We start from the raw sequence: 24843 nt of genomic DNA, 5'->3' as shown, positions 1-24843 counted from the left end.
GGGAAGAAGCTGTTCCTGAGTCGGTTAATATAAACATCGAAACTAGAAGCAAGAGGAGGCCATTCGGCCCTTCGAGCTGCTCCCCCATTCGTTTTGATCCTGGCTGATCATCAAATTCAATATCCTGATCCCCCCCCCCCATATCCCTCAATCCCTTTAGCCCAAGAGTGATATCTAATTTCTTCCTGAAATCACACAACGTTTTGGCCTCAACTACTTTCTGTGGGAGTGAATTCCACACATTCCCCACCCTCTGGGTGAAGAAATTTCTCCCCACCTCAGTTCTAAAAGGTTTCCCCCTTATCCTCAAACTCTGACCCCTAGTTCTGGACTCCCCCCACCATCGGGAACATTCTTTCTGAATCTACCCTGTCTAACCCTGTTAGAATTTTATAAGTTTCTATCAGATCCCCTCTCACTCTTCTAAACTCCAGTGAATATAATCCTAACCCACTCAGTCTCTCCTCATATGACAGACCTGCCATCCCAGGAATCAGCCTGGTAAACCTTCACTGCGCTCCCTCTATAGCAAGGACATCCTTCCTCAGATAAGGAGACCAAAACTGTACACAATACTCCAGGTGTGGCCTCACCAAGGCTCTGTACAATTGCAGTAAAACATCCCTATCCCTGTACTCCAATCCTCTCGCTATGAAGGCTAACATACCATTTCCCTTCTTTACTGCCTGCTGTACCTGCACGCTTACTTTCACCGACTGATACACGAGGACTCCAAGGTCTTGCTGAGTATCCGCCTCTCTCAATTTACACCCATTCAAATAATAATCTGTCTTCCTATTATTGCTCCCAAAGTGGATAACCTCACATTTACCCACATTATACTGCATCTGCCATGCAGATTCCACACACTCAGCCCGTCCAAATCACACTGAAACATCTCTGTATCCTCCTCACAGCTCACCCTCCCACCCAACTTTGTATCAACTGCACATTCGGTCAGTACGGGACCTCAGACTTTTGTATCTTTTTCCCAACAGAAGAAGGTGGAAGAGAGAATGTCCGGGGTGTGTGGGGTCCTTAATTATACCGGCTGCTTTTCCCCGAGGCAGCGGGAAGTGTAGACAGAGTCAATGGATGGGAGGCTGGTTTGTGTGATGGATTGGGGGCTACATTCACCACCCTTTTGTAGTTCCTTGTGGTCTTGGGCAGAGCAGGAGCCCAGACCGAGCTGTGATACAACCAGAAAGAATGCTTTCTATGGGGCATCTGTAAAAGTTGGTGAGAGTCGTAGTGGACATGTCAAATTTCCTTGGACCCCCGTAGACCAGGGACGTGAGTGAGATGTTTAAGATTATAAAGGGTGTAGAGTAGACAGGAAGAAACTTCTCCCCTTGGTGAAGAGGTCAGTGACTGGGAGAATTAATTTAAGGTAAAGGGACAGGAGGGTTAGGAGATTGTGAGGAAAGAATCTTTTTTACCCAGAGGGTGCTGGGGGTCTGGAACTCGCTGTCTGAGAGGGTGCTGGAGGCAGAGACCCCCAGAATAGTGAAATATTTAGATGTGCACATTCAGTGCCAAGGCAGACATGGATATGGGACAAGTGCTGGGATGTGGGATTCGGAGAGGGGGATGGCACCGTGGTGTAGTGACTAACACTGCTGCCTCACAGCGCCAGGGACCCAAATCCTCTTCGATTCGAGTCCCGGCTTGTGTTACTGTCTGAGTGGAGTTTGCATGTTCTCCCCGTGTCTGCGTGGGTTTCTTCTGGGCGTTCCCCCGTTTTCCTCCCACAGTCTGAACGATGCACGGGTTCGGGTGGATTGGCCACCCTGAGTGTGAGGGGGTTTAGCAGGGTAAATACGTGGGGTTATGGGAATGGGGTCTGGGTGGGATTGTGGTTGGTGCAGGCTCGATGGGCTGAATGGCCTCATCCTGCACTGTGAACATTTGGGTGACAGACGCAGAGGGCTGAAGGGCCTCTCTGTCTCTGTGTCCGTCTGTCTCTGTGTCCGTCTGTCTCTGTGTCCGTCTGTCTGTGTCTCTGTGTGTGATAACGCTGTATTACTGTAACTGTGTAGTGACTTTGTGTTTTGCCTCTCTCTCTCTCCGCTCTCCCTCTCCGGACGTTGCAGATAAACTGCAGGAAGAGTGTAAGTGATTCCAGTCTCAGCGTTCCCTCGTTCTGTGTCCTTCCCCCTACCTCGGGAGCGAAACTGCTGCATTCCCATCTCCTGGGGGGGTGGGGGGGGGTCTCTCGCCTGATTTTGTCCCCCTCCCCCCCACCCACCCTCGCTGATGTGTTTCTGTTCATTCAATTGGCCGGTGTCTTCGTCCACTCGCAGACAGAGAAGGGATTTGGAATGGCTATCCAATCCCGGTTATTCCCAGATCTCCGTGTCCCTGTCCCGCGGGGCCCCCTTCCCCCCGGTGCCCCTGTCCCGCGGGGGGCCCCCTTCCCCCTGGTTTTAATTTGGGGTTGATTTAATTCGCTCAGTGTTTGTTGGTTCTGATCACTCTTCCCGCGCGCGCTGAGGTTCGCTAATCCGCCGAACTCACCGATTCACTTTCTCCCCCTTTCAGGGCAGCAGCCCCCGGTGATCACTGAACAAGCTCCCGAGAACTACACGGTCTTTCCGACTGATGACATTGTCCTGAAATGTGAGGCCACAGGAGTGCCCGCGCCTGAGTAAGTATCCCCGAGAAATGAGGGACTGGTACACGGAGGGGGTGGTTTTACCCTCTCACTCCCACCACCCCCCCCCCCCCCCACCCCCCACTGGCCAATGGGCAGGGAAAATCGGTAAGACCACGAGAGAAGGGGTTGGGGTTCGCGCCCGATTTCTCGCCTCTCTCGAACCTACGGGCACCGGTTCGCCGGCACAGTCAGCCTCCCTCTCAAAGGGTGCGAGGCTTGCCTCGATATTTAAGTTCCGTTGAAAATAGAATTTAGATATTACAATTGAGCCCACAATGCAATCGTCCAGGGTCAGGGGGTGGGGGTGGTCTTTGGCAGGTGCCAGCCTGGCACACTGGCATGGCCCACTTGTCACCCTGGCACTGCCAGCCTCTCAACCCCTGGCTCTGACCACCAGGCACCCTGGCACTGCCCACTGGGCACCCTGGCATTGCCAGCCTCTCAACCCCTGGTACTCTACTGGGCACCCTGGCACTGCCAGGTGACAGATGTCACCCTGATCCTGCCCACTGGACACTGGGCAGTGCCAAGGGGTTATGTGCCTGAGTTGGGGGGGGGGGGGGGTGGTTGGGCCTAAGTTGGACGGCAGTGGATACTGAAGGGGTGGGCCATTTGGAGGGGAATATTAGCGCTCTGCAACCCGTGATCCGCGCGGGTGTGGGATGTGTGTGATTGGTCCCTGCTAGGTCAGTCGTGGTGGGGTGGGGTGGGGTGGTTCAATCGGCCGCAGAGGCCGGCTGTAGCTGGGGGAAGGTGGTGTCAGGTGTGTTCTATTCAGGACGGTGTGTTCTGAACGTGCGCAATTGCGCCCTCTGCTGCAAGCTGCCGGATAAGGTGACCAATTGGAAGCTTTTTCCCAGGGCGGGAATGACAATTACAACGGGCTCAAGTTCAGGGTAAAGGGGGGAACGGTTCAGTGGAGATGTGTGGGGATAGTATTTTACTCAGAGGGTGGTGGGGGCCTGGAATGCACTGCACAGTGAGGTGGTTGAGGCAAATACAGACTTACCTGGATAGACACATGAACAGGTGGGGAATAGAGGGATACAGATGGTTGGTCGAGATAGGATAGCATGATCAGCGTGGGCTTCGAGGGGCTGAAGGGCCTGTCCCTGTGCTGCACTGTTCTTTGTTCTCTGTTCTTTGTACACTGGGACGGGGCTGGTACATGCAGTGTGTACACTGGGACGGGGCTGGTACATGCAGTGTGTACACTGGGGCGGGGGCTGGTACATGCAGTGTGTACACTGGGGCGGGGGCTGGTACATGTGTGTACACTGGGGCGGGGGCTGGTACATGTGTGTACACTGGGGCGGGGGCTGGTACATGTGTGTACACTGGGGCGGGGGCTGGAACATGCAGTGTGTACACTGGGGCGGGGGCTGGTACATGCAGTGTGTACACTGGGGCGGGGGCTGGTACATGCGTGTACACTGGGACAGGGGCTGGAACATGCAGTGTGTACACTGGGGCGGGGGCTGGTACATGCGTGTACACTGGGACAGGGGCTGGTACATGCAGTGTGTACACTGGGGCGGGGGCTGGTACATGCGTGTACACTGGGACAGGGGCTGGTACATGCAGTGTGTACACTGGGGCGGGGGCTGGTACATGCGTGTACACTGGGACAGGGGCTGGAACATGCAGTGTGTACACTGGGGCGGGGGCTGGTACATGAGTGTACACTGGGACAGGGGCTGGAACATGCAGTGTGTACACTGGGGCGGGGGCTGGTACATGCGTGTACACTGGGACAGGGGCTGGTACATGCAGTGTGTACACTGGGGCGGGGGCTGGTACATGCAGTGTGTACACTGGGGCGGGGGCTGGTACATGCAGTGTGTACACTGGGGCGGGGGCTGGTACATGCAGTGTGTACACTGGGGCGGGGGCTGGTACATGCAGTGTGTACACTGGGGCGGGGGCTGGCGTTATCTCGGGAAGGATGCGAACTGTGTCTCGGTGTAGCTGGTGAACACTCGGGGCCTCGGCTGGGTCACCTTGAGCTGGCTGCTTTGTTGGAGAGAGTGAGGTGAAGGGTTGAGCTGATAGAAATGTTCCCAGGAGATTGGGAAAGGATCAGACACACACACGGGGAGGGCTGTAAATCGCTCTCTCAGACAATCCGAGCCTTCACACAGTCAGACACCATCCATCCCAGATCCATCAATTCATGGCATCTCTGCTCATTTTCTAAATGAATTTCTCTGCTAACTGTGCTGCAGTAATTTCACTAATGCAGGGCAATTACTGACACTGCGGATTTACAATCATCCTTATCACCAAATACCTCACTCACTCCACTCCAAACCTCTCCAATAATACAAAACACTTCCCCTAAAGGCTGCTGACTGGAAATATCTCACTGCGGAGCTCTCCTTGACTGTCTCCTCTCCCAGCCCGACGTTACCCTGAGTGCGGAGTCACTGGCTGTGGGATCTCACTCTCACACTGCGGGGGTTCTCAGGACCACACCCAGTCTATCAGCCAGTGAACAAGCATTCTGGGGCTAGTTACTGCACCCCCTCCCCAACCCACACATTTATACACTCACTCTCTCACTCTCACACTCACTCTCACACTCTCACACTCACTCTCACTCTCACTCTCACTCTCTCACTCTCACACTCTCACACTCTCACACTCTCACACTCACTCTCTCACTCTCTCACTCTCACTCTCACACTCACACTCTCACTCTCACTCTCACTCTCACTCTCACTCTCACACTCACACTCACACTCACACTCACACTCACACTCTCACTCTCACTCTCACTCACACGGATATTGAGGCCCTGGCCAAGAGAAAGAAAGAGGCACATGATGTGCATAGGTAGCTGGGATCAAACGAATCCCTTGAAGAGTATAGCAGGTGTAGGAGTAGAGTTAAGAGAGAAATCAGGAGGGCAAAAAGGGGACACAAAATTGTTTTGGCAGATAAGGCAAAGGAGAATCCAAAGAGATTCTACAAATACATAAAGGGCAAAAGAGTAACAAGGGAGAGAGTAAGGCCTCTTAAGGATCCGTGTACGGATCCACAAGAGATAGGTGAGACCCTAAATAAATATTTCTCATCAATATTTACTGTTGAGAAAAGCATGGATGTTTGGGAACTTGGGGAAATAAATAGTGATGTCTTGAGGAGTGTACATATTACAGAGAAGGAGGTGCTGGAAGTCTTAAAGCACATCAAGGTAGATAAATCCCCAGGACCTGATGAAGTTTATCCCAGGACATTGTGGGAGGCTAAGGAGGAAATTGCAGATCCCCTAGCCGAGATATTTGAATCATCGATTGTCACAGGTGAGGTGCCTGAAGGTTGGAGAGTGGCAAATGTTGTACCTTTGTTTAAAAAGGGAAAAGCCTGGGAACTACAGGCCAGTGAGCCTCACATCTGTGGTGGGTAAATTGTTAGAAGGTATTTTGAGAGATAGGATCTACAGGCATTTAGAGATGCAGGACTGATTAGGGACAGTCAGCATGGCTTTGTGAGTGGAAAATCATGTCTCACAAATTTAATTGAGTTTTTTGAAGGGGTAACCAAGAAGGTAGACAAGGGCAGTGCTGTTGATGTTGTCTACCTGGACTTTAGCAAGGCCTTTGACAAGGTACCACACGGTAGGTTGTTGCGTAAGGTTAAATCGCAAGGGATCCAGGGTGAGGTAGCTAAATGGATACAAAATTGGCTTCTTAACAGAAGGCAGAGAGTGGTTATAGAGGGTTGTTTTTCAAACTGGAGGCCTGTGACCAGTGGTGTGCCTCAGGGATCAGTGCTGGGTCCACTGTTATTTGTCATTTATATTAATGATTTGGATGAGAATATAGGAGGCATGGTTAGTAAGTTTGCAGATGACACTAAGATTGGAGGCATTGTGGACAGTGAAGAAAGTTATCTCCAATTGCAACAGGATCTTAATCAATTGGGCCAGTGGGCTGACGAATGGCAGATGGAGTTTAATTTAGATAAATGCGAGGTGATGCATTTTGGTAGATTGAACCAGGGCAGGACTTACTCAGTTAATGGTAGGGGAGAGTTACAGAACAAAGAGATCTCGGGGTACAGGTTCATAGCTCCTTGAAAGTGGAGTCACAGGTGGACAGAGTGGTGAAGAAGGCATTCGGCATGCTTGGTTTCATTGGTCAGGACATTGAATACAGGAGTTGGGACGTCTTGTTGAAGTTGTACAAGACATTGGTAAGGCCACACTTGGAATACTGTGTACAGTTCTGGTCACCCTATTATAGAAAGGATATTATTAAACTAGAAAGAGTGCAGAAAAGATTTACTAGGATGCTACCGGGACTCGATGGATTGAGTTATAAGGAGAGGCTGGATAGACTGGAACATTTTCTCTGGAGCGTAGGAGGCTGAGGGGTGATCTTATAGAGATCTATAAAATAATGAGGGGCACAGATCAGCTAGATAGTCAATATCTTTTCCCAAAGGTAGGGGAGTCTAAAACTAAAGGGCATAGGTTTAAGGTGAGAGGGGAGAGATACAAAACGGTCTAGAGGGGCAACTTTTTCACACAGAGGGTGGTGAGTGTCTGGAACGAGCTGTCAGAGGTAGTAGTAGAGGCAGGTACAATTTTATCTTTTAAAAAGCATTTAGACAGTTACGTGGGTACGATGGGTATAGAGGGATATGGGGCAAACGTGGGCAATTGGGACTAGCTTAGGGTTTAAGAAAAAAGGGCAGCATGGACAAGTTGGGCCGAAGGGCCTGTTTCCCTGCTGGAAACCTCTCTGACTCAGAGGGTGGTGGGTGAGTGGAATCGGCTGCCATCGGTGGTGGTGGAGGCGAACTCGCTGGGGTCTTTTAAGAGACTTTGGGATGAGTACATGGGATTTAATGGGATTGGGGGTTATAGATAGGCCTGGTAGGTAGGGATAGGATCGGCGTAACTGTGTGGGCCGAAGGGCCTGTTTGTGCTGTCGTGTTCTCTATGACTCTATACAATCCCAGTCACGCTCTCAAATGGAGCAAAGTTTCCTGGAAATAGGGGATGGGGCCTGGGATGCCGGCACAGACGTGATGGGCTGAATGGCCTCGTTGTGTTCTATGAAATCGCTCGGTGTTTGGGTAGAGTTCAGTGAGCGGGGGAACCGCTCAGCCTGGGACAGCGGGAGAGAGACAGTGACTTCCCTACGCACCCATCGGCGTGTCCAGACTTGCGGAAGCTTCTCCCAGGCCGGGAGAGGGGGGCGGTGGGACATGTGCTGTCCCCTCTGCAGTGCGGCAATCCGAGGGGGCAGCGCAGCTCACTAACACTGCGGGAATCAGCGAGGCTCTCTCAGCTCACGGTGCTGAGGGTTTAGCGGGGACGCGGGCCAGCGAGAGAACTGCTTCCTCTCTCTTCCACTCCGCAGATATCGGTGGACCAAAGATGGTGTGGTTTACGATCCATCGCTGGACCCACGGGCCACCATGAACCAGACCTCGGGCACCATACTGTTTGTCACCACGGGCAACGGTGTCTCCATCCGCGGTTACCGGGGAACTTACCGATGTTACGCCAGCAATGTGTACGGCACAGCGATTACCACCAACATTCACCTCATCACAGAGAGTGAGTCTCAGTTCACCTCGCACCCAGCAACGGGGTTAGATACAGAGTAAAGCTCCCTCTACACTGTCCCCCATCAAACACTCCCAGGACAGGTACAGCACGGGGTTAGATACAGAGTAAAGCTCCCTCTACACTGTCCCCCATCAAACACTCCCAGGACAGGTACAGCACGGGGTTAGATACAGAGTAAAGCTCCCTCTACACTGTCCCCATCAAACACTCCCAGGACAGGTACAGCACGGGGTTAGATACAGAGTAAAGCTCCCTCTACACTGTCCCCATCAAACACTCCCAGGACAGGGACAGTACAGGGTTAGATACAGAGTAAAGCTCCCTCTACACTGTCCCCATCAAACACTCCCAGGACAGGTACAGCACGGGGTTAGATACAGAGTAAAGCTCCCTCTACACTGTCCCTATCAAACACTCCCAGGACAGGTACAGCACGGGGTTAGATACAGAGTAAAGCTCCCTCTACACTGTCCCCCCATCAAACACTCCCAGGACAGGTACAGCACGGGGTTAGATACAGAGTAAAGCTCCCTCTACACTGTCCCCCATCAAACACTCCCAGGACAGGTACAGCACGGGGTTAGATACAGAGTAAAGCTCCCTCTACACTGTCCCCCATCAAACACTCCCAGGATAGGTACAGCACGGGGTTAGATACAGAGTAAAGCTCCCTCTACACTGTCCCCCATCAAACACTCCCAGGACAGGTACAGCGTGTGTTTTACATTCATTAATGTGTTCTAGCTCTGTGTGAAGTAATTAGGTTAGAGACACACTAGGAAAGTGACATCGACAATGTTAAAAACAGCTTCCTATTTCTCAGGAATGCACCTGCTCCTTCAGGGAGTTCAATTCTCACTGACTGCGCTGTTTTCTGCTTACCAAACCCGTCACAATCTCTGTTTCAGCCAGAAAATACAGGAAAAACATGGATACAGTCAGTAACACAGGGTGCTGCGGGGAGGGGTTACTGAGTGACAGTGTGAGGGAGCTGGATTAACATCAGTACAGATACAGTCAGTAACACAGGGTGCTGGGGGGGATGGGGGTTACTGAGTGACAGTGTGAGGGAGCTGGATTAACATCAGTACAGATACAGTCAGTAACACAGGGTGCTGGGGGGAGAGAGGGGTTACTGAGTGACAGTGTGAGGGAGCTGGATTAACATCAGTACAGATACAGTCAGTAACACAGGGTGCTGGGGGGAGGGGTTACTGAGTGACAGTGTGAGGGAGCTGGATTAACATCAGTACAGATACAGTCAGTAACACAGGGTGCTGGGGGGGAGAGGGGTTACTGAGTGACAGTGTGAGGGAGCTGGATTAACATCAGTACAGATACAGTCAGTAACACAGGGTGCTGGGGGGAGAGGGGTTACTGAGTGACAGTGTGAGGGAGCTGGATTAACATCAGTACAGATACAGTCAGTAACACAGGGTGCTGGGGGGAGAGGGGTTACTGAGTGACAGTGTGAGGGAGCTGGATTAACATCAGTACAGATACAGTCAGTAACACAGGGTGCTGGGGGGAGAGGGGTTACTGAGTGACAGTGTGAGGGAGCTGGATTAACATCAGTATAGATACAGTCAGTAACACAGGGTGCTGGGGGGAGAGAGGGGTTACTGAGTGACAGTGTGAGGGAGCTGGATTAACATCAGTACAGATACAGTCAGTAACACAGGGTGCTGCGGGGGAGAGAGGGGTTACTGAGTGACAGTGTGAGGGAGCTGGATTAACATCAGTACAGATACAGTCAGTAACACAGGGTGCTGGGGAGAGAGGGGTTACTGAGTGACAGTGTGAGGGAGCTGGATTAACATCAGTACAGATACAGTCAGTAACACAGGGTGCTGGGGGGAGAGAGGGGTTACTGAGTGACAGTGTGAGGGAGCTGGATTAACATCAGTACAGATACAGTCAGTAACACAGGGTGCTGCGGGGGAGAGAGGGGTTACTGAGTGACAGTGTGAGGGAGCTGGATTAACATCAGTACAGATACAGTCAGTAACACAGGGTGCTGGGGGGGAGAGGGGTTACTGAGTGACAGTGTGAGGGAGCTGGATTAACATCAGTACAGATACAGTCAGTAACACAGGGTGCTGGGGGGAGAGAGGGGTTACTGAGTGACAGTGTGAGGGAGCTGGATTAACATCAGTACAGATACAGTCAGTAACACAGGGTGCTGGGGACAGAGGGGTTACTGAGTGACAGTGTGAGGGAGCTGGATTAACATCAGTACAGATACAGTCAGTAACACAGGGTGCTGGGGGAGAGAGGGGTTACTGAGTGACAGTGTGAGGGAGCTGGATTAACATCAGTACAGATACAGTCAGTAACACAGGGTGCTGGGGGGAGAGGGGTTACTGAGTGACAGTGTGAGGGAGCTGGATTAACATCAGTACAGATACAGTCAGTAACACAGGGTGCTGGGGGGAGAGAGGGGTTACTGAGTGACAGTGTGAGGGAGCTGGATTAACATCAGTACAGATACAGTCAGTAACACAGGGTGCTGCGGGGGAGAGAGGGGTTACTGAGTGACAGTGTGAGGGAGCTGGATTAACATCAGTACAGATACAGTCAGTAACACAGGGTGCTGGGGAGAGAGGGGTTACTGAGTGACAGTGTGAGGGAGCTGGATTAACATCAGTACAGATACAGTCAGTAACACAGGGTGCTGGGGGGAGAGAGGGGTTACTGAGTGACAGTGTGAGGGAGCTGGATTAACATCAGTACAGATACAGTCAGTAACACAGGGTGCTGCGGGGGAGAGAGGGGTTACTGAGTGACAGTGTGAGGGAGCTGGATTAACATCAGTACAGATACAGTCAGTAACACAGGGTGCTGGGGGGGAGAGGGGTTACTGAGTGACAGTGTGAGGGAGCTGGATTAACATCAGTACAGATACAGTCAGTAACACAGGGTGCTGGGGGGAGAGAGGGGTTACTGAGTGACAGTGTGAGGGAGCTGGATTAACATCAGTACAGATACAGTCAGTAACACAGGGTGCTGGGGACAGAGGGGTTACTGAGTGACAGTGTGAGGGAGCTGGATTAACATCAGTACAGATACAGTCAGTAACACAGGGTGCTGGGGGAGAGAGGGGTTACTGAGTGACAGTGTGAGGGAGCTGGATTAACATCAGTACAGATACAGTCAGTAACACAGGGTGCTGGGGGGAGAGAGGGGTTACTGAGTGACAGTGTGAGGGAGCTGGATTAACATCAGTACAGATACAGTCAGTAACACAGGGTGCTGGGGGGAGAGAGGGGTTACTGAGTGACAGTGTGAGGGAGCTGGATTAACATCAGTACAGATACAGTCAGTAACACAGGGTGCTGGGGACAGAGGGGTTACTGAGTGACAGTGTGAGGGAGCTGGATTAACATCAGTACAGATACAGTCAGTAACACAGGGTGCTGGGGGAGAGAGGGGTTACTGAGTGACAGTGTGAGGGAGCTGGATTAACATCAGTACAGATACAGTCAGTAACACAGGGTGCTGGGGGGAGAGAGGGGTTACTGAGTGACAGTGTGAGGGAGCTGGATTAACATCAGTACAGATACAGTCAGTAACACAGGGTGCTGGGGGGAGGGGTTACTGAGTGACAGTGTGAGGGAGCTGGATTAACATCAGTACAGATACAGATGCCCAAAGCTGTGTTTAATCTGTTCTCGGTCTCTCTCAGGCACTCCCAAGTGGCCGAAGGAGACCGTCCGTAAGTTTGTCAAGGAAGCTGGAGAATCTTTGGTGTTGCGTTGTAACCCCCCCCGGAGCATGGCTTCCTCCATGATCATCTGGATGACGAGCAGTGAGTGACCCCCCTCGACATGACCCCTAACTGACTGCCCCCTTGCTCCCTCATCGCTCCCTCCATCCCTCGCTCCCTCCATCCCTCGCTCCCTCCATCCCTCGCTCCCTCCATCCCTCGCTCCCTCCATCCCTCGCTCCCTCCATCCCTCGCCCTCTCCCTCAAGCACACTTCACCGGGACAGAAAGCGGAATGCGAATGGGCCTGATTTCCCTGTCTCGCCCCACAGATCTCTTTAACATCCAGATGAGCGAGCGTGTGTCGAAGGGACGGGACGGGAACCTGTACTTCTCCAATCTCCTGGTGCAGGACAGCTTAGAGGACTACACCTGCTACGCCCAGATTCGCGAAACAAGGACCATCATCCAGAAGGAACCCATTGCCCTGCAAGTCACTACCTGTGAGTATCAAAGTAGCAGCATAAGGAGGCCACCCAGCTCTTCCAGCCTGCTCCCCCATTCATTTTCATCATGGCTGATCATCATATTCAAGATCCTGACCCCCCCTCCCCACCCATTATCCCTTTAGCCCCAAGACCGATATCTAATTCCTTCTTGCAATCATTTTGGCCCAAACTGCCTTCTTTGGAAGTGAATTCCACACCTTTTCCCCTTCTCTGCGTTGGGAGGGGAGTGCGCGTCCTGCGTGACGTGGGACGTGTGAGGGGAGCTGGAGTATTCCGGAGATGCACGTCAGCCCAAGTATCAAAATCTTTCCTCATCCCAGTCCAAGATAGCAACGCGCCCCCCCCACTTATTCCTGAGACGCTTCATCCCAAACTTCTTTCCCCCCCCCGCCCCATTTTAGCATGGTGGGGATTGGCCATGTTAAATTGTCCCTATGTGTCAGGGGGACTAGCAGGGTAAATACGTGGTGTTAAGGGGGATAGGGCCTGAATGGGATTGTGGTCGGTGCAGACTCGATGGGCTGAATGGCCTCCTCCTGCACTGTAGGATTCTGTCCCTCTGATAGATCCCGATCGAGACACTCGGTACGAGGGGCAGTTAGGAATGGGCAGTGGATACTCGGTCAGTCAGCGACGCCGTGTCCCCTGGATTGGTGACACTGAGGCCAATTCCAGTGCTGCCGTCCACTCTCCGGCTCCTGCAGAGTGGGGGGATCGAACCCGCGGCTCTCTGGGTTGGGGGGGGGGGGGGGTTATGGTCGGGTCTGTCCATTCTGCCTTCCCCGGGGGGGGTGCTGGGTAACCCAGGCTGGCCTGTCTGATACCCTGCTGTACAGTACAGACTCGGTTAAACTCTCTGCTGAAACTCTGTCTCTCCTCCTCCAAGACACTCCTTGGAAGTGACCTGTTTGCAGGAACTGTTTCTCACCTGTTATCTCCTCGCCCACCCCCTGTTCTATTAAACACTGATGTGGGAATGCCGGCGTTGGACTGGCGTAAACACAGTAAAAAGTCTGACAACACCAGGTTTTAGTCCAACCTATTTATTTGATAATAGACTCAAATAAATAAATAAATAATATTATCAAATAAATAGGTTGGACTAAAACCTGGTGTTGTCAGACTTTTTACTATTAAACACTGACATCAGCTGGGCTCACAGTCTGAGTAAATCAGGGAGTGTTCCCCTGGAGTCTGTCGCCCTCTGTGCTGTGGTCCTGAGCACTGCAACATCTCAGCCTGACTGCCTTCTGTTCTCTCCCCCTCTCTATTTCTCTCTCTCTCTCTCTAACTCTCTGTCTGTCTGTCTCTGTTTGTCTGTCTGTCTCTGTTCCTCTGTCTCTCTCTCTCTGTCTCTCTCTCTCTGTCTCTCTCTCTCTGTCTCTCTCTCTCTGTCTCTTTTTGTCTCTCTGTCCCTGTCTCTCTATCTCTGCCTCTCTATTTTTGTCTGTATCTGTCTCTGCCCTGTCTCTCTGTCTATCTCTGGCCCTCTCCCCGTCTCTCTCTCTCATTCTCTCTCCCCGTCTCTCTCTCTCTCTCTCTCTCATTCTCTCTCCCCATCTCTCTCTCTCTCTCTCATTCTCTCTCCCCGTCTCTCTCTCTCTCTCTCTCATTCTCTCTCCCCGTCTCTCTCTCTCTCTCTCATTCTCTCTCCCCGTCTCTCTCTCTCTCTCTCTCATTCTCTCTCCCCGTCTCTCTCTCTCTCTCTCATTCTCTCTCCCCGTCTCTCTCTCTCTCTCTCTCATTCTCTCTCCCCGTCTCTCTCTCTCTCTCTCTCTCTCTCTCTCTCTCTCCCCGTCCCACAGCTAACTCTGTGAGGTACCGTAAGCCGCAACTCCTCTATCCGTCGGGACAGAGCAGCTCCAAGCTGGCACTGCGAGGCAAGACTCTGTACCTGGAGTGTATCGCGGAGGGTCTGTGAGTATCTGTTGGGGGGGTGGGGAGAGGGGGTAACGGTGGGACAGGGGGCATTGTGCACTCCCAGAGAAACAGGAACCCAGAATGTAAAGTGAAGCTGAGACTCTGGAGAGGAAGGATGTGCTCAGTGATTTCCCAGTGCAGCTCAGTCTCAATCCCCGTCCTAACCGGGATTCTCCGGGCACGAACCCCCTCTCCCACCGACAGGAGTTCAACCAAACTGCCCCCTACCCCACCCCCCTTCCAGCGCTCCCTCGGCACTGACCCTCCCACAGTGCGGCGCTCCCTCAGCACTGACCCTCCCACAGTGCGGCGCTCCCTCAGCACTGACCCTCCCACAGTGCGGTGCTCCCTCGGCACTGACCCTCCCACAGTGCGGCGCTCCCTCGGCACTGACCCTCCCACAGTGCAGCGCTCCCTCGGCACTGACCCTCCCACAGTGCGGCGCTCCCTCGGCACTGACCCTCCCACAGTGCGGCGCTCCCTCGGCACCGACCCTCCCACAGTGCGGTGCTCCCTCGGCACTGACCCTCCCACAGTGCGGCGCTCCCTCGGCACTGACCCTCCCACAGTGCGGCTCTCCCTCGGCACTGACCCTCCCGCAGTGCGGCTCTCCCTCGGCACTGACCCTCCCACAGTGCAGCGCTCCCTCAGCACTGACCCTCCCGCAGTGCGGCTCTCCCTCGGCACTGACCCTCCCACAGTGCGGTGCTCCCTCGGCACTGACCCTCCCACAGTGCGGCGCTCCCTCAGCACTGACCCTCCCACAGTGCGGCGCTCCCTCAGCACTGACCCTCCCGCAGTGCGGGGCTCCCTCAGCACTGACCCTCCCGCAGTGCGGCTCTCCCTCGGCACTGACCCTCCCACAGTGCGGCGCTCCCTCAGCACTGACCCTCCCACAGTGCGGGACTCCCTCAACACTGACCCTCCCACAGTGCGGGGCTCCCTCAGCACCGACCCTCCCACAGTGCGGCGCTCCCTCAGCACTGACCCTCCCGCAGTGCGGGGCTCCCTCGGCACCGACCCTCCCACAGTGCGGCGCTCCCTCAGCACTGACCCTCCCGCAGTGCGGCGCTCCCTCGGCACTGACCCTCCCACAGCATGGTGCTCCCTCAGCACTGACCCTCCCACAGTGCGGGACTCCCTCGGCACCGACCCTCCCACAGTGCGGGACTCCCTCGGCACCGACCCTCCACAGTGCGGCACTCCCTCGGCACTGACCCTCCCACAGTGCGGGACTCCCTCGGCACCGACCCTCCCACAGTGCGGGACTCCCTCGGCACCGACCCTCCCACAGTGCGGCGCTCCCTCAGCACTGACCCTCCCGCAGTGCGGTGCTCCCTCAGCACTGACCCTCCCGCGGTGCGGCGCTCCCTGGATGAATGAGTGTGTATTTCGGTGTTGCAGTCTGGGCAGGGAGGAGGGGATCTGTGGCCCGGATCTCTCGTGTTCCGTGACGTTTCCCTCTCTCCCACAGGCCGACTCCGAGTGTGCACTGGGAAAGGCTGGATGGGAATCTCCCATGGGAACGGGTCAGCTACGATAACTTCAACAAGACTCTGAAGATCAGTGAGGTGGTGGAGGATGACGATGGTGAATATCGGTGTATTGTGAAGAACCAGGAGGGAATTGTGAAACCACCTACAGCGTGTCTGTCGAGGGTACGTCACCCACTCGTCAACCCTCCCCCCAAACCCCCTCTGCACCCCTCCCTCCGTTCCCCAATTACTGATAGTACAATTGGAACAGGAGGAGGCCGTTCAGCCCCTCTCTTTGAGGGGGTCTTGCCCCCCCCAGCTCCTTGTGAGGGGACTGAACCCTCATTCCAGCTGTTTTTAAATTTCTTACTGTCACAAGTGAGGCGTACATTAACACTGCGTTGAAGTTACTGTGAATATCCACTAGTTGCCACACTCTGGTACCTGTTGGGGTTACACTGAGGGAGAATTTAGCACGGCCAATACACCCTAACCAGCACGTGTCTCAGACTGTGGGAGGAAACTGAAGCACCCGGAGGAAACCCACGCAGACACGGGGAGAATGTGCACACAGACAGTGAACCCGAGCCGGGAATCGAACCTGGGTCCCTGGCGCTGTGAGGTAGTAGGGTTAACCCACTGCTTGTTCGATCTGTAGCGATTGTTCTCACTCTCTGTGTCCTGTCTCTCCCCAGCTGCCCCCTATTGGGTGCACAAACCTCAGGATGGGATATACAGCCCCGGGGAAAGTGTCCGTCTGGACTGTGATATCGACGCCAAACCCAAAGCTGAGGTCCGCTGGAGACTCAACGGGGTTCCACTGAGCGGTGAGTGAGGGGTCTCCATGTCGGGGCGGGGGGTCAGCGCGTCGGGGTGGGGGGTCAGCGCGTGGGGGTGGGGGGTGGGGGGGGAGGGGTAGGGGTGAGGTGGGGAGTGGTGGGGGTGAGGGGTGGCGGGGGGGGGAGTGGCGGGGGTGAGGGGTGGAGGGTGGGGGTGAGGGGGGAGTGGCGGGGGTGAGGGGTGAGGTGGGGCGTGGTGGGGGTGGGGGTGAGGTGGGGAGTGGTGGGGGTGGGGGGTGGGGTGAGGTGGGGAGTGGCGGGGGGTGAGGGGTGGGGGAGTGGCGGGGGTGAGGGGTGGGGGAGTGGCGGGGGTGAGGTGGGGGAGTGGCGGGGGTGAGGTGGGGGAGTGGTGGGGGAGTGGCGGGGGTGGGGGTGAGGGGTGGGGGGCGGGGGGGAGTGGTGGGGGAGTGGCGGGGGTGGGGGTGAGGGGTGGGGGGCGGGGGTGAGGTGGGGAGTGGCGGGGGTGAGGGGGGAGTGGTGGGGGTGAGGGGTGGGGGGTGGGGGGTTGAGGGGTGGGGAATGGCGGGGGTGGGGGGCGGGGGTGAGGGTGAGGGGTGGGGAGTGGCGGGGGTGGGGGTGAGGGGTGGGGGGTGGGGGTGAGGTGGGGAGTGGTGGGGGTGAGGGGTGGGGGAGTGGTGGGGGAGTGGCGGGGATGGGGGTGGGGGGTGGGGGGTGGGGGTGAGGTGGGGAGTGACCTCCCCGGTGTCCGACCGTCGGTATTCCTTTCCGGGAGTAACACTGCAAACAGCAGTCAGTCGGAGCCAGTGGGATCTTGCTGTGTACAGGCTGGCTGCCATGCTGTGTACGGGAGACTGGGACTGTCTGAGCCCCTCACTCACTGACCAATCTTTCTCACAGACACAGACCCCAACCCCAATCGAAAGGAGAAGGGGGGGACGGTAATCCTGAGTAATGTTCAGCGAGGGGACACAGCGGTCTATCAGTGTGAGGCTGACAACAAACACGGCTCCCTCCTCGCCAACATCATTGTCCAGGTAGTCGGTAAGTCAGCTCTGTGACCACCCCCCCCCCCCCCAACCGCATCCCCCCCCCCACCGCATCCCCCCCCCCCCACCGCATCCCCCCCCCCCACCGCATCCCCCCCCCCCACCGCATCCCCCCCCCCCCCCCCACCGCATCCCCCCCCCCCACCGCATCCCCCCCCCCACCGCATCCCCCCCCCCCACCGCATCCCCCCCCCCCACCGCATCCCCCCCCCCACCGCATCCCCCCCCCCACCGCATCCCCCCCCCCCACCGCATCCCCCCCCCCCACCGCATCCCCCCCCCCCACCGCATCCCCCCCCCCCACCGCATCCCCCCCCCACCGCATCCCCCCCCCCACCCCCCACCGCATCCCCCCACCCCCCCCCCCCACCCACCGCATCCCCCCACCCCCCCCCACCTTCCCCCCCCCACCCCCCCCACCTTCCCCCGGCATCTCTCCCCCCCTCCCCCGCATCCCTTCCCTCCCCCTCCCCCGCATCTCCCCCCCCCGCATCCCCCCCACACTGTCACTCCCTGTGACCCCCCCCCCCATCCACACTGTCACTCCGTGACCCCCCCATCCACTACCCACGTTGCGTCAGTCTCTGTCCCCCACCCACACTGTGTCACTCCCTGTCCAGTTCCCCAGACAGCCCCCCCCCTCTCTGTGAGTTTGCAGTGTGTGTTCAGTGTGATGTGGGTCGACCTTGTGCTGATGTTTTGTTCCCCCCCCCTCTCTCTGTTCACAGAGTTACCGGCTCAGATCCTGACCCCCCCCGACAGGGAGTACGTCGTTGTGGAGAAGCAGACAGCGAACCTTCACTGCAAAGCCTTCGGGGCCCCCACCCCCAAGATCTCCTGGTAGGCGACGCTGTGGGTTCTCCCTGTGGCTGCCCAGTGCCTCCACACTGAGGTTCCCCACCCCCGTCCCCTTACTCCCCCGTCCCCTTACTCCCCCTCCCCCCTTACTCCCCCACCCCCTCCCCCCTTACTCCCCCACCCCCTCCCCCCTTACTCCCCCACCCCCTCCCCCCTTACTCCCCCACCCCCGTGCTGAATACACTGTCTGAATTTGTTCATCTCGTGACCAGGTCGCACTGGGCTGTTCAGGGGCTGGAGGTACCACTCGTCACTGCCCCTCCCCGTGACCACCCTCCCCATGCCCCCCGTCACTGCCCCTCCCCGTGACCACCCTCCCCTCCTCCCCATGACTCCCCTCCTCCCCAGACACTCCCCCTCCCCAATACCACCCTCCCCTCCCCCCCCCCAGACACACCCCCCTCCCCATGACTCCCCTCCCCCCCCAGACACACACCCTCCCCTCCTCCCCAGATCCTCTCCTCCCTGTGATCCCCCTTTCCTTCACCTGGACACTCCCCCCAAACACTCCCCCCTCCATTCCCCAGACAATCCCCTTCCTCTCCCCCCCCGGGCACTCTCTCCCCCCCCCCGGCTGTCCTGTGGGGGTATATCCTTGGCCCTGCTGGTTGGTGGGGTGGGTTCTGGTCGGAGCAGTTTGCCTCTGGCTATGGTCAGTCGCTGTCTTTTCCCTGTTATTCCAGGGCGAAGGATGACATGGAGACAGTGTTAGAGGACACCCGCTATTTCCTCAACACCAGCGGGACCCTGAGCATTGAGGACGCTCGGAAGGCAGACGCTGGGATCTTTACCTGCAATGCCACCAACAGGATTGGTGAAGACAGCATTACAGCTACTCTGACTGTCAAAAGTAAGGACCAGCACCCCGATAAAGAGGTCGTTCGCTTATTTATCAGTGTCACAATTAGGCTAAGATTAACACTGCAATGAAGCTACTGTGAAAATACTCTAATTGCCACACTCCGGCACCTGTTCGGGCACACAGAGGGGCAATTTACCATGGCCAATCCACCCTAACCTACACATCTTTGGACACTAAGGGACAATTTAGCATGGCCAATCCACCCTAACCTACACATCTTTGGACACTAAGGGGCAATTTAGCATGGCCAATCCACCCTAACCTACACATCTTTGGACACTAAGGGGCAATTTAGCATGGCCAATCCACCCTAACCTACACATCTTTGGACACTAAGGGACAATTTAGCATGGCCAATCCACCCTAACCTACACATCTTTGGACACTAAGGGGCAATTTAGCATGGCCAATCCACCCTAACCTACACATCTTTGGACACTAAGGGACAATTTAGCATGGCCAACCCACCTAACCTACACATCTTTGGACACTAAGGGACAATTTAGCATGGCCAATCCCCCTAACCTACACATCTTTGGACACTAAGGGACAATTTAGCATGGCCAATCCACCTAACCTACACATCTTTGGACACTAAGGGACAATTTAGCATGGCCAATCCCCCTAACCTACACATCTTTGGACACTAAGGGACAATTTAGCATGGCCAATCCACCCTAACCTACACATCTTCTGGACTGTGGGAGGAAACCGGAGCACCCAGAGGAAACCCACACAGACACATGGAGAATGTGCAGACTCCACACAGACAGTGACCCAAGCTGGGAATCGAACCCGGGTCCCTGGCGCCGTGAGGCGGCGGTGCTAACCCACTGTGCCCCTCCTATCAGCTGATCCCAATCTATTTTAGCAATGTGTGTGTGGTAAGGACATTGGCCTAACTGATGGTGTGTTGTCAGATGCCAGCCAGGTGACTGAGACGCCGAGGGACCAGCACGTCCAGAGGTCGTACCCGGTGTCCTTCCGTTGCGTGGTGGAGGTGGACCCCTCGCTGAAGCCAGCTGAGTTGCAGTGGAAGAAAGACGGGAAGGTCATTGATGAGGCAGACGATATAGCAAGTAAGGGAAGGGACATGGGGAGAACTGGGGGGGTGGTGGGGGAATGTCTGGGTATCTCCTTATTACTCTTCCATCAAGCTAAACATCTTCTGAACATCCCAGTGTTAACATGACAACGGGAGCCAATTCTTCATTCATCCAACAATTTCTTTATTTAAATACTTCCAACTCAAACTACTCGTTAATGAACCGTAATTGACCACAAATTTTAATTATTTAGGTACCACGGGTCTGAGGAGAAACCTTTTGACCGAGAGATAGATTCAACATCGAGACTATCTCTTTCTCTGAAGAATCCTTCAGGGCACACTTCTTGTGACTCTGTAGTGTTGTCACTGTAAAAATGAAGGGCTGTGATATCTTTGATCTACAAATTCCTCACCTGTTTCCGGGAAGGTTCTCTGTCATCATCCAGCCAACTGTGTAACCAGAAACCGGTCAGGTGGCTCGAGCAGCCAATGAAATTATTTGCGAACGACACCATTGCGCCCACTTCAGATGACGTGTCTCTCACGTAACTCTGATAAAATCCGATGCCACAGAGTCTGCTTGGAAGTAAACAACTCCCCATATTTGGGTCACCGATACCGGAACAGATCCCTGACTGGGAATAACTCCACGCCCCTGCATCTGGCTTTAATTAGAAGTTGACAAAAATCCCAGCATGCTTCACTCTCAGCCAGAAAAGCCATTTTATATCAACTATCGCCAAAGAACAAAGAAAATTCCAGCACAGGGACAGGCCCTTCGGCCCCTCCAAGCCTGCACTGACCATGCTGCCCCGACTGAACTAAAACCCCCTCCCCTTCCAGGGACCATATCCCTCTATTCCCATCCTATTCATGGATTTGTCCAGATGCTCCTTAAGTTGCTATCGTATCCGCTTCCACTCCCTCCCCCGGCAGCGAGTTCCAGGTACCCACCCCCCTCTGTGTAAAAAAATCTGCCTCGTACACCTCATTTAAACCTTGTCCCTCGCACCTTAAACCCCTGCCCCCCCTAGTCATTGACTCTTCCACCCTGGGGAAAAGCTTCTGACTCTCCACTCTGTCCCTCATAATCTTGTAGACTTCTATCAGGTCTCCCCTCAACCTCCAGTGAGAACAAACCAAGTTTCTCCAACCTCTCCTCATAGCTAATGCCCTCCATACCAGGGCAACATCCTGGTAAATCTTTTCTGTACCCTCTCCAAAGCCTCCACACCCCCCAGGTAGGAAGGACTATCCTCCTAATGGTTGCCAAATGATTGTTGCCGTCATTCTTTCTCCATCGAGACCTTCCACACTCTGCGTGGGCTGGCGGGTGTGTGTGTGTGTGTGAGGGGATCGGGTGAGGGCAGAGGGGAGGGGGTGGTGGTCTTGCGCTCCGCTCTCCTCGCCTTGATGGTTCTGATCTCCGAGCAGGTACCGGATACTGGACGGTGAGCTGAAGATCAAGAGCACCGGCTACGAGGACGAGGGGAGGTACACGTGTGTCGGCAGGACGGAGCTGGACACCGTGATGGCCAGCGCACAGCTCATTGTGGTCGGTACGTGGTTCCCTCAAGAGTTTCCCCTCCCACAATCCCCCCCCTCCCCCCAACCCGCACATCTTTGGGAGTGTGGGAGGAAACCGGAGCACCCAGAGGAAACCCACGCAGACACGGGGAGAATGTGCAGACTCCACACAGACAGTGACCCGAGCCGGGAATCGAACCCGGATCCCTGGCGCTGAGAGGCAGCGGCGCTAACCCCACTGTGCCAACACATTCAGAACTCTTGACCACCCACCTAATCCCATTTACCAGCACTTGACCTGTAGCCCTGAATGTGGTGATGTGCTAAAGTGCTCATCCAGGTACTTTTTAAAGGATGTGAGGCATCCCACCTCCACCAGCCCCTCAGGCAGCGCAATGCAGACCCTCACCACCCTCTGGGTAAGAAGCTTTTCCTCACATTCCCCCAAAACCTCCCCTTAAACCCTGTGTCCCCCTTGTGACTGACCCTTCAACTAAGGGGAACAGCTGCTCCTTATCCACTCTGTCCGTGTCCCTCATACTCCTGTACACCTCGATTAGATCACCCCTCAGTCTTCTCTGCTCCAACCAAAACAACCCAAACCTATCCAACCTCTCTTCATAACTGAAACGCTCCATCCCAGGCAGCATCCTGGTGAATCTCCTCCGCACCCCTCCAGTGCAATCACATCCTTCCTATAATGTGGTGACCAGACCTGCACACAGTGGCCTCACCAAAGTTCTACAACGCCAACATGACTTCCCTGCTTTTGTTAATCTGTGCCTCGATTGATAAAGGCAAGTGTCCATATGTCTTTTTCACCACCCTAACGTGCCCTTCTGTCTTCAGAGATCTGTGGACAAACTCGCCAAGGTCCCTTTATTCCTCAGAACTTCCTAGTCCACTTCCTTTACAGAGATAGGGAGGAGGTGGAGGGGGCTGGAGGAGGTTACAGAGATAGGGAGGGGGTGTAGGGGGCTGGAGGGGGTTACAGAGATAGGGAGGGGTGTAGGGGGCTGGAGGAGGTTTCAGAGATAGGGAGGGGGTGTAGGGGGCTGGAGGGGGTTACAGAGATAGGGAGGGGGTGTAGGGGCTGGAGGAGGTTACAGAGATAGGGAGGAGGTGTAGGGGCTGGAGGAGGTTACAGAGATAGGGAGGAGGTGTAGGGGCTGGAGGGGGTTACAGATTGTTTGAAGCCTCTGATTGATGAAGCGTAAGATAATTGGGATTCTGTCCTGGGGAACGCACTGTGAGCTGACGGAGGGGTTGGAGGCTGCGAGTGTGAGATGAGGAATGGACAGACTGGGAAGTGAGAGCTCTGGGCTGCAGGGACTGGCTCCGAGTTACTGCCTTTCCTGTGATTCACACTGCAACCACTGGAGGGCAGCAAAGCCTCACTATCCTCTCCTGTCAATCACCTCTCCCTCTCTCTGCCTCCCTCTCTCTGCCTCCCTCTCTCTGCCTCCCTCTCTCTGCCTGCCTCCCTCTCTCTGCCTCCCTCTCTTTCTCTCTGTGTGTCTCTCTCTTTTTGTGTCTCTGTCTCTCTCTCTCCCCCTGTTTCTCTCCCTCCCTCCCTCTCCCCCTGTCTCTCTCCCTCCCTCCCTCTCCCCCTGTCTCTCTCCCTCCCTCCCTCTCCCCCTGTCTCTCTCCCTCCCTCCCTCTCCCCCTGTCTCTCTCCCTCCCTCCCTCCCTCTCCCCCTGTCTCTCTCCCTCCCTCCCTCTCCCCCTGTCTCTCTCCTCCCTCCCTCCCCTCTCTCCCCTGTCTCTCTCCCTCCCTCCCTCTCCCCCTGTCTCTCTCCCTCCCTCCCTCCCTCTCCCCCTGTCTCTCTCTCTCCCTCCCTCCCTCTCCCCCTGTCTCTCTCTCCCTCCCTCCCTCTCCCCCTGTCTCTCTCTCCCTCCCTCCCTCTCCCCCTGTCTCTCTCTCCCTCCCTCCCTCTCCCCCTGTCTCTCTCTCCCTCCCTCCCTCCTCCCCCTGTCTCTCTGTCAGTCAGTGTAAAGCATTGTGTGATCTGGGCACTGATTCAGAATGTGGAGCTGGTGGATATCGAGGGGAAAATATTTCCACAGCAATCCCACCAACTGCGGCCCCCCCCCCCAATCCCCCCAAACACAGATACCACCCCCCCAACCCACCAATCATATCATCTGTTTGATATTGTGCTCAGTGTTGCATTGTGGGCAATGGTGAACTGCAGAGTAAGATCCCACCAACGGCATCAAGATCAGATGCTTCAGGTGATATGAAGCCATTTTGGTTGCAGTGCACACGGAGCGGGAAAGCTCATCCCAGATCGTTTCCCAATCCTGGTTCTGGGATATTTTATCTCACTCGGCACCGACCCTCCCGCAGTGCGGCGCTCCCTCGGCACCGACCCTCCTGCAGTGCGGCGCTCCCTCGGCACCGACCCTCCCGCAGTGCGGCGCTCCCTCGGCACCGACCCTCCCCACAGTGCGGCGCTCCCTCGGCACCGACCCTGTGCTGGGGCTGTCAGGCTGGTTTATGGTGTGGTCCCAGCTCTATGTTGACTCAATGGAAAGGTGCGGCGAGTAAATAAACCGCTGTCAGTGGTCCTTTGTCAGGTTATAGAGCGATAGGTCTGTCTGTGTTAATGCTGGAACGTACAGTGAGGGGTGTGGGATATATCAGAGTGTTACAGTGAAGGGTGTGGGGTATATCAGAGTGTTACAGTGAGGGTGTGGGGTATATCAGAGTGTTACAGTGAGGGGTGTGGGGTATATCAGAGTGTTACAGTGAGGGGTGTGGGGTATATCAGAGTGTTACAGTGAGGGGTGTGGGGTATATCAGAGTGTTACAGTGAGGGGTGTGGGATATATCAGAGTGTTACAGTGAGG

General features: G+C 55.4%; 1 protein-coding gene across 1 annotated transcript in view; it reads left to right on the top strand.

Annotated features, from left to right (window-relative positions):
- Positions 1 to 2093: 2093 nt before the first annotated feature.
- The window catches only part of LOC145340525 (neural cell adhesion molecule L1-like), a gene marked incomplete at both ends in the record, with an annotated part of 36902 nt that continues 14152 nt past the window's right edge, over positions 2094 to 24843 (top strand). The window contains 14 exon segments of the mRNA XM_080184994.1: positions 2094 to 2111; positions 2542 to 2647; positions 8029 to 8228; positions 11926 to 12048; positions 12278 to 12448; positions 14260 to 14371; positions 15849 to 16006; positions 16009 to 16032; positions 16545 to 16676; positions 17547 to 17690; positions 18424 to 18535; positions 19237 to 19403; positions 20336 to 20487; positions 21887 to 22022. Of these exon segments, the coding sequence (XP_080041120.1) occupies positions 2094 to 2111; positions 2542 to 2647; positions 8029 to 8228; positions 11926 to 12048; positions 12278 to 12448; positions 14260 to 14371; positions 15849 to 16006; positions 16009 to 16032; positions 16545 to 16676; positions 17547 to 17690; positions 18424 to 18535; positions 19237 to 19403; positions 20336 to 20487; positions 21887 to 22022 (1755 nt within the window).

Source organism: Carcharhinus amblyrhynchos, unplaced genomic scaffold (assembly GCF_965287045.1).
Source record: "Carcharhinus amblyrhynchos unplaced genomic scaffold, sCarAmb.v2.hapA chromosome_1108, whole genome shotgun sequence".
In the NCBI taxonomy this organism is placed as follows: domain Eukaryota; kingdom Metazoa; phylum Chordata; class Chondrichthyes; order Carcharhiniformes; family Carcharhinidae; genus Carcharhinus; species Carcharhinus amblyrhynchos.
This window is presented reverse-complemented; position numbering and strand designations above follow the sequence as displayed.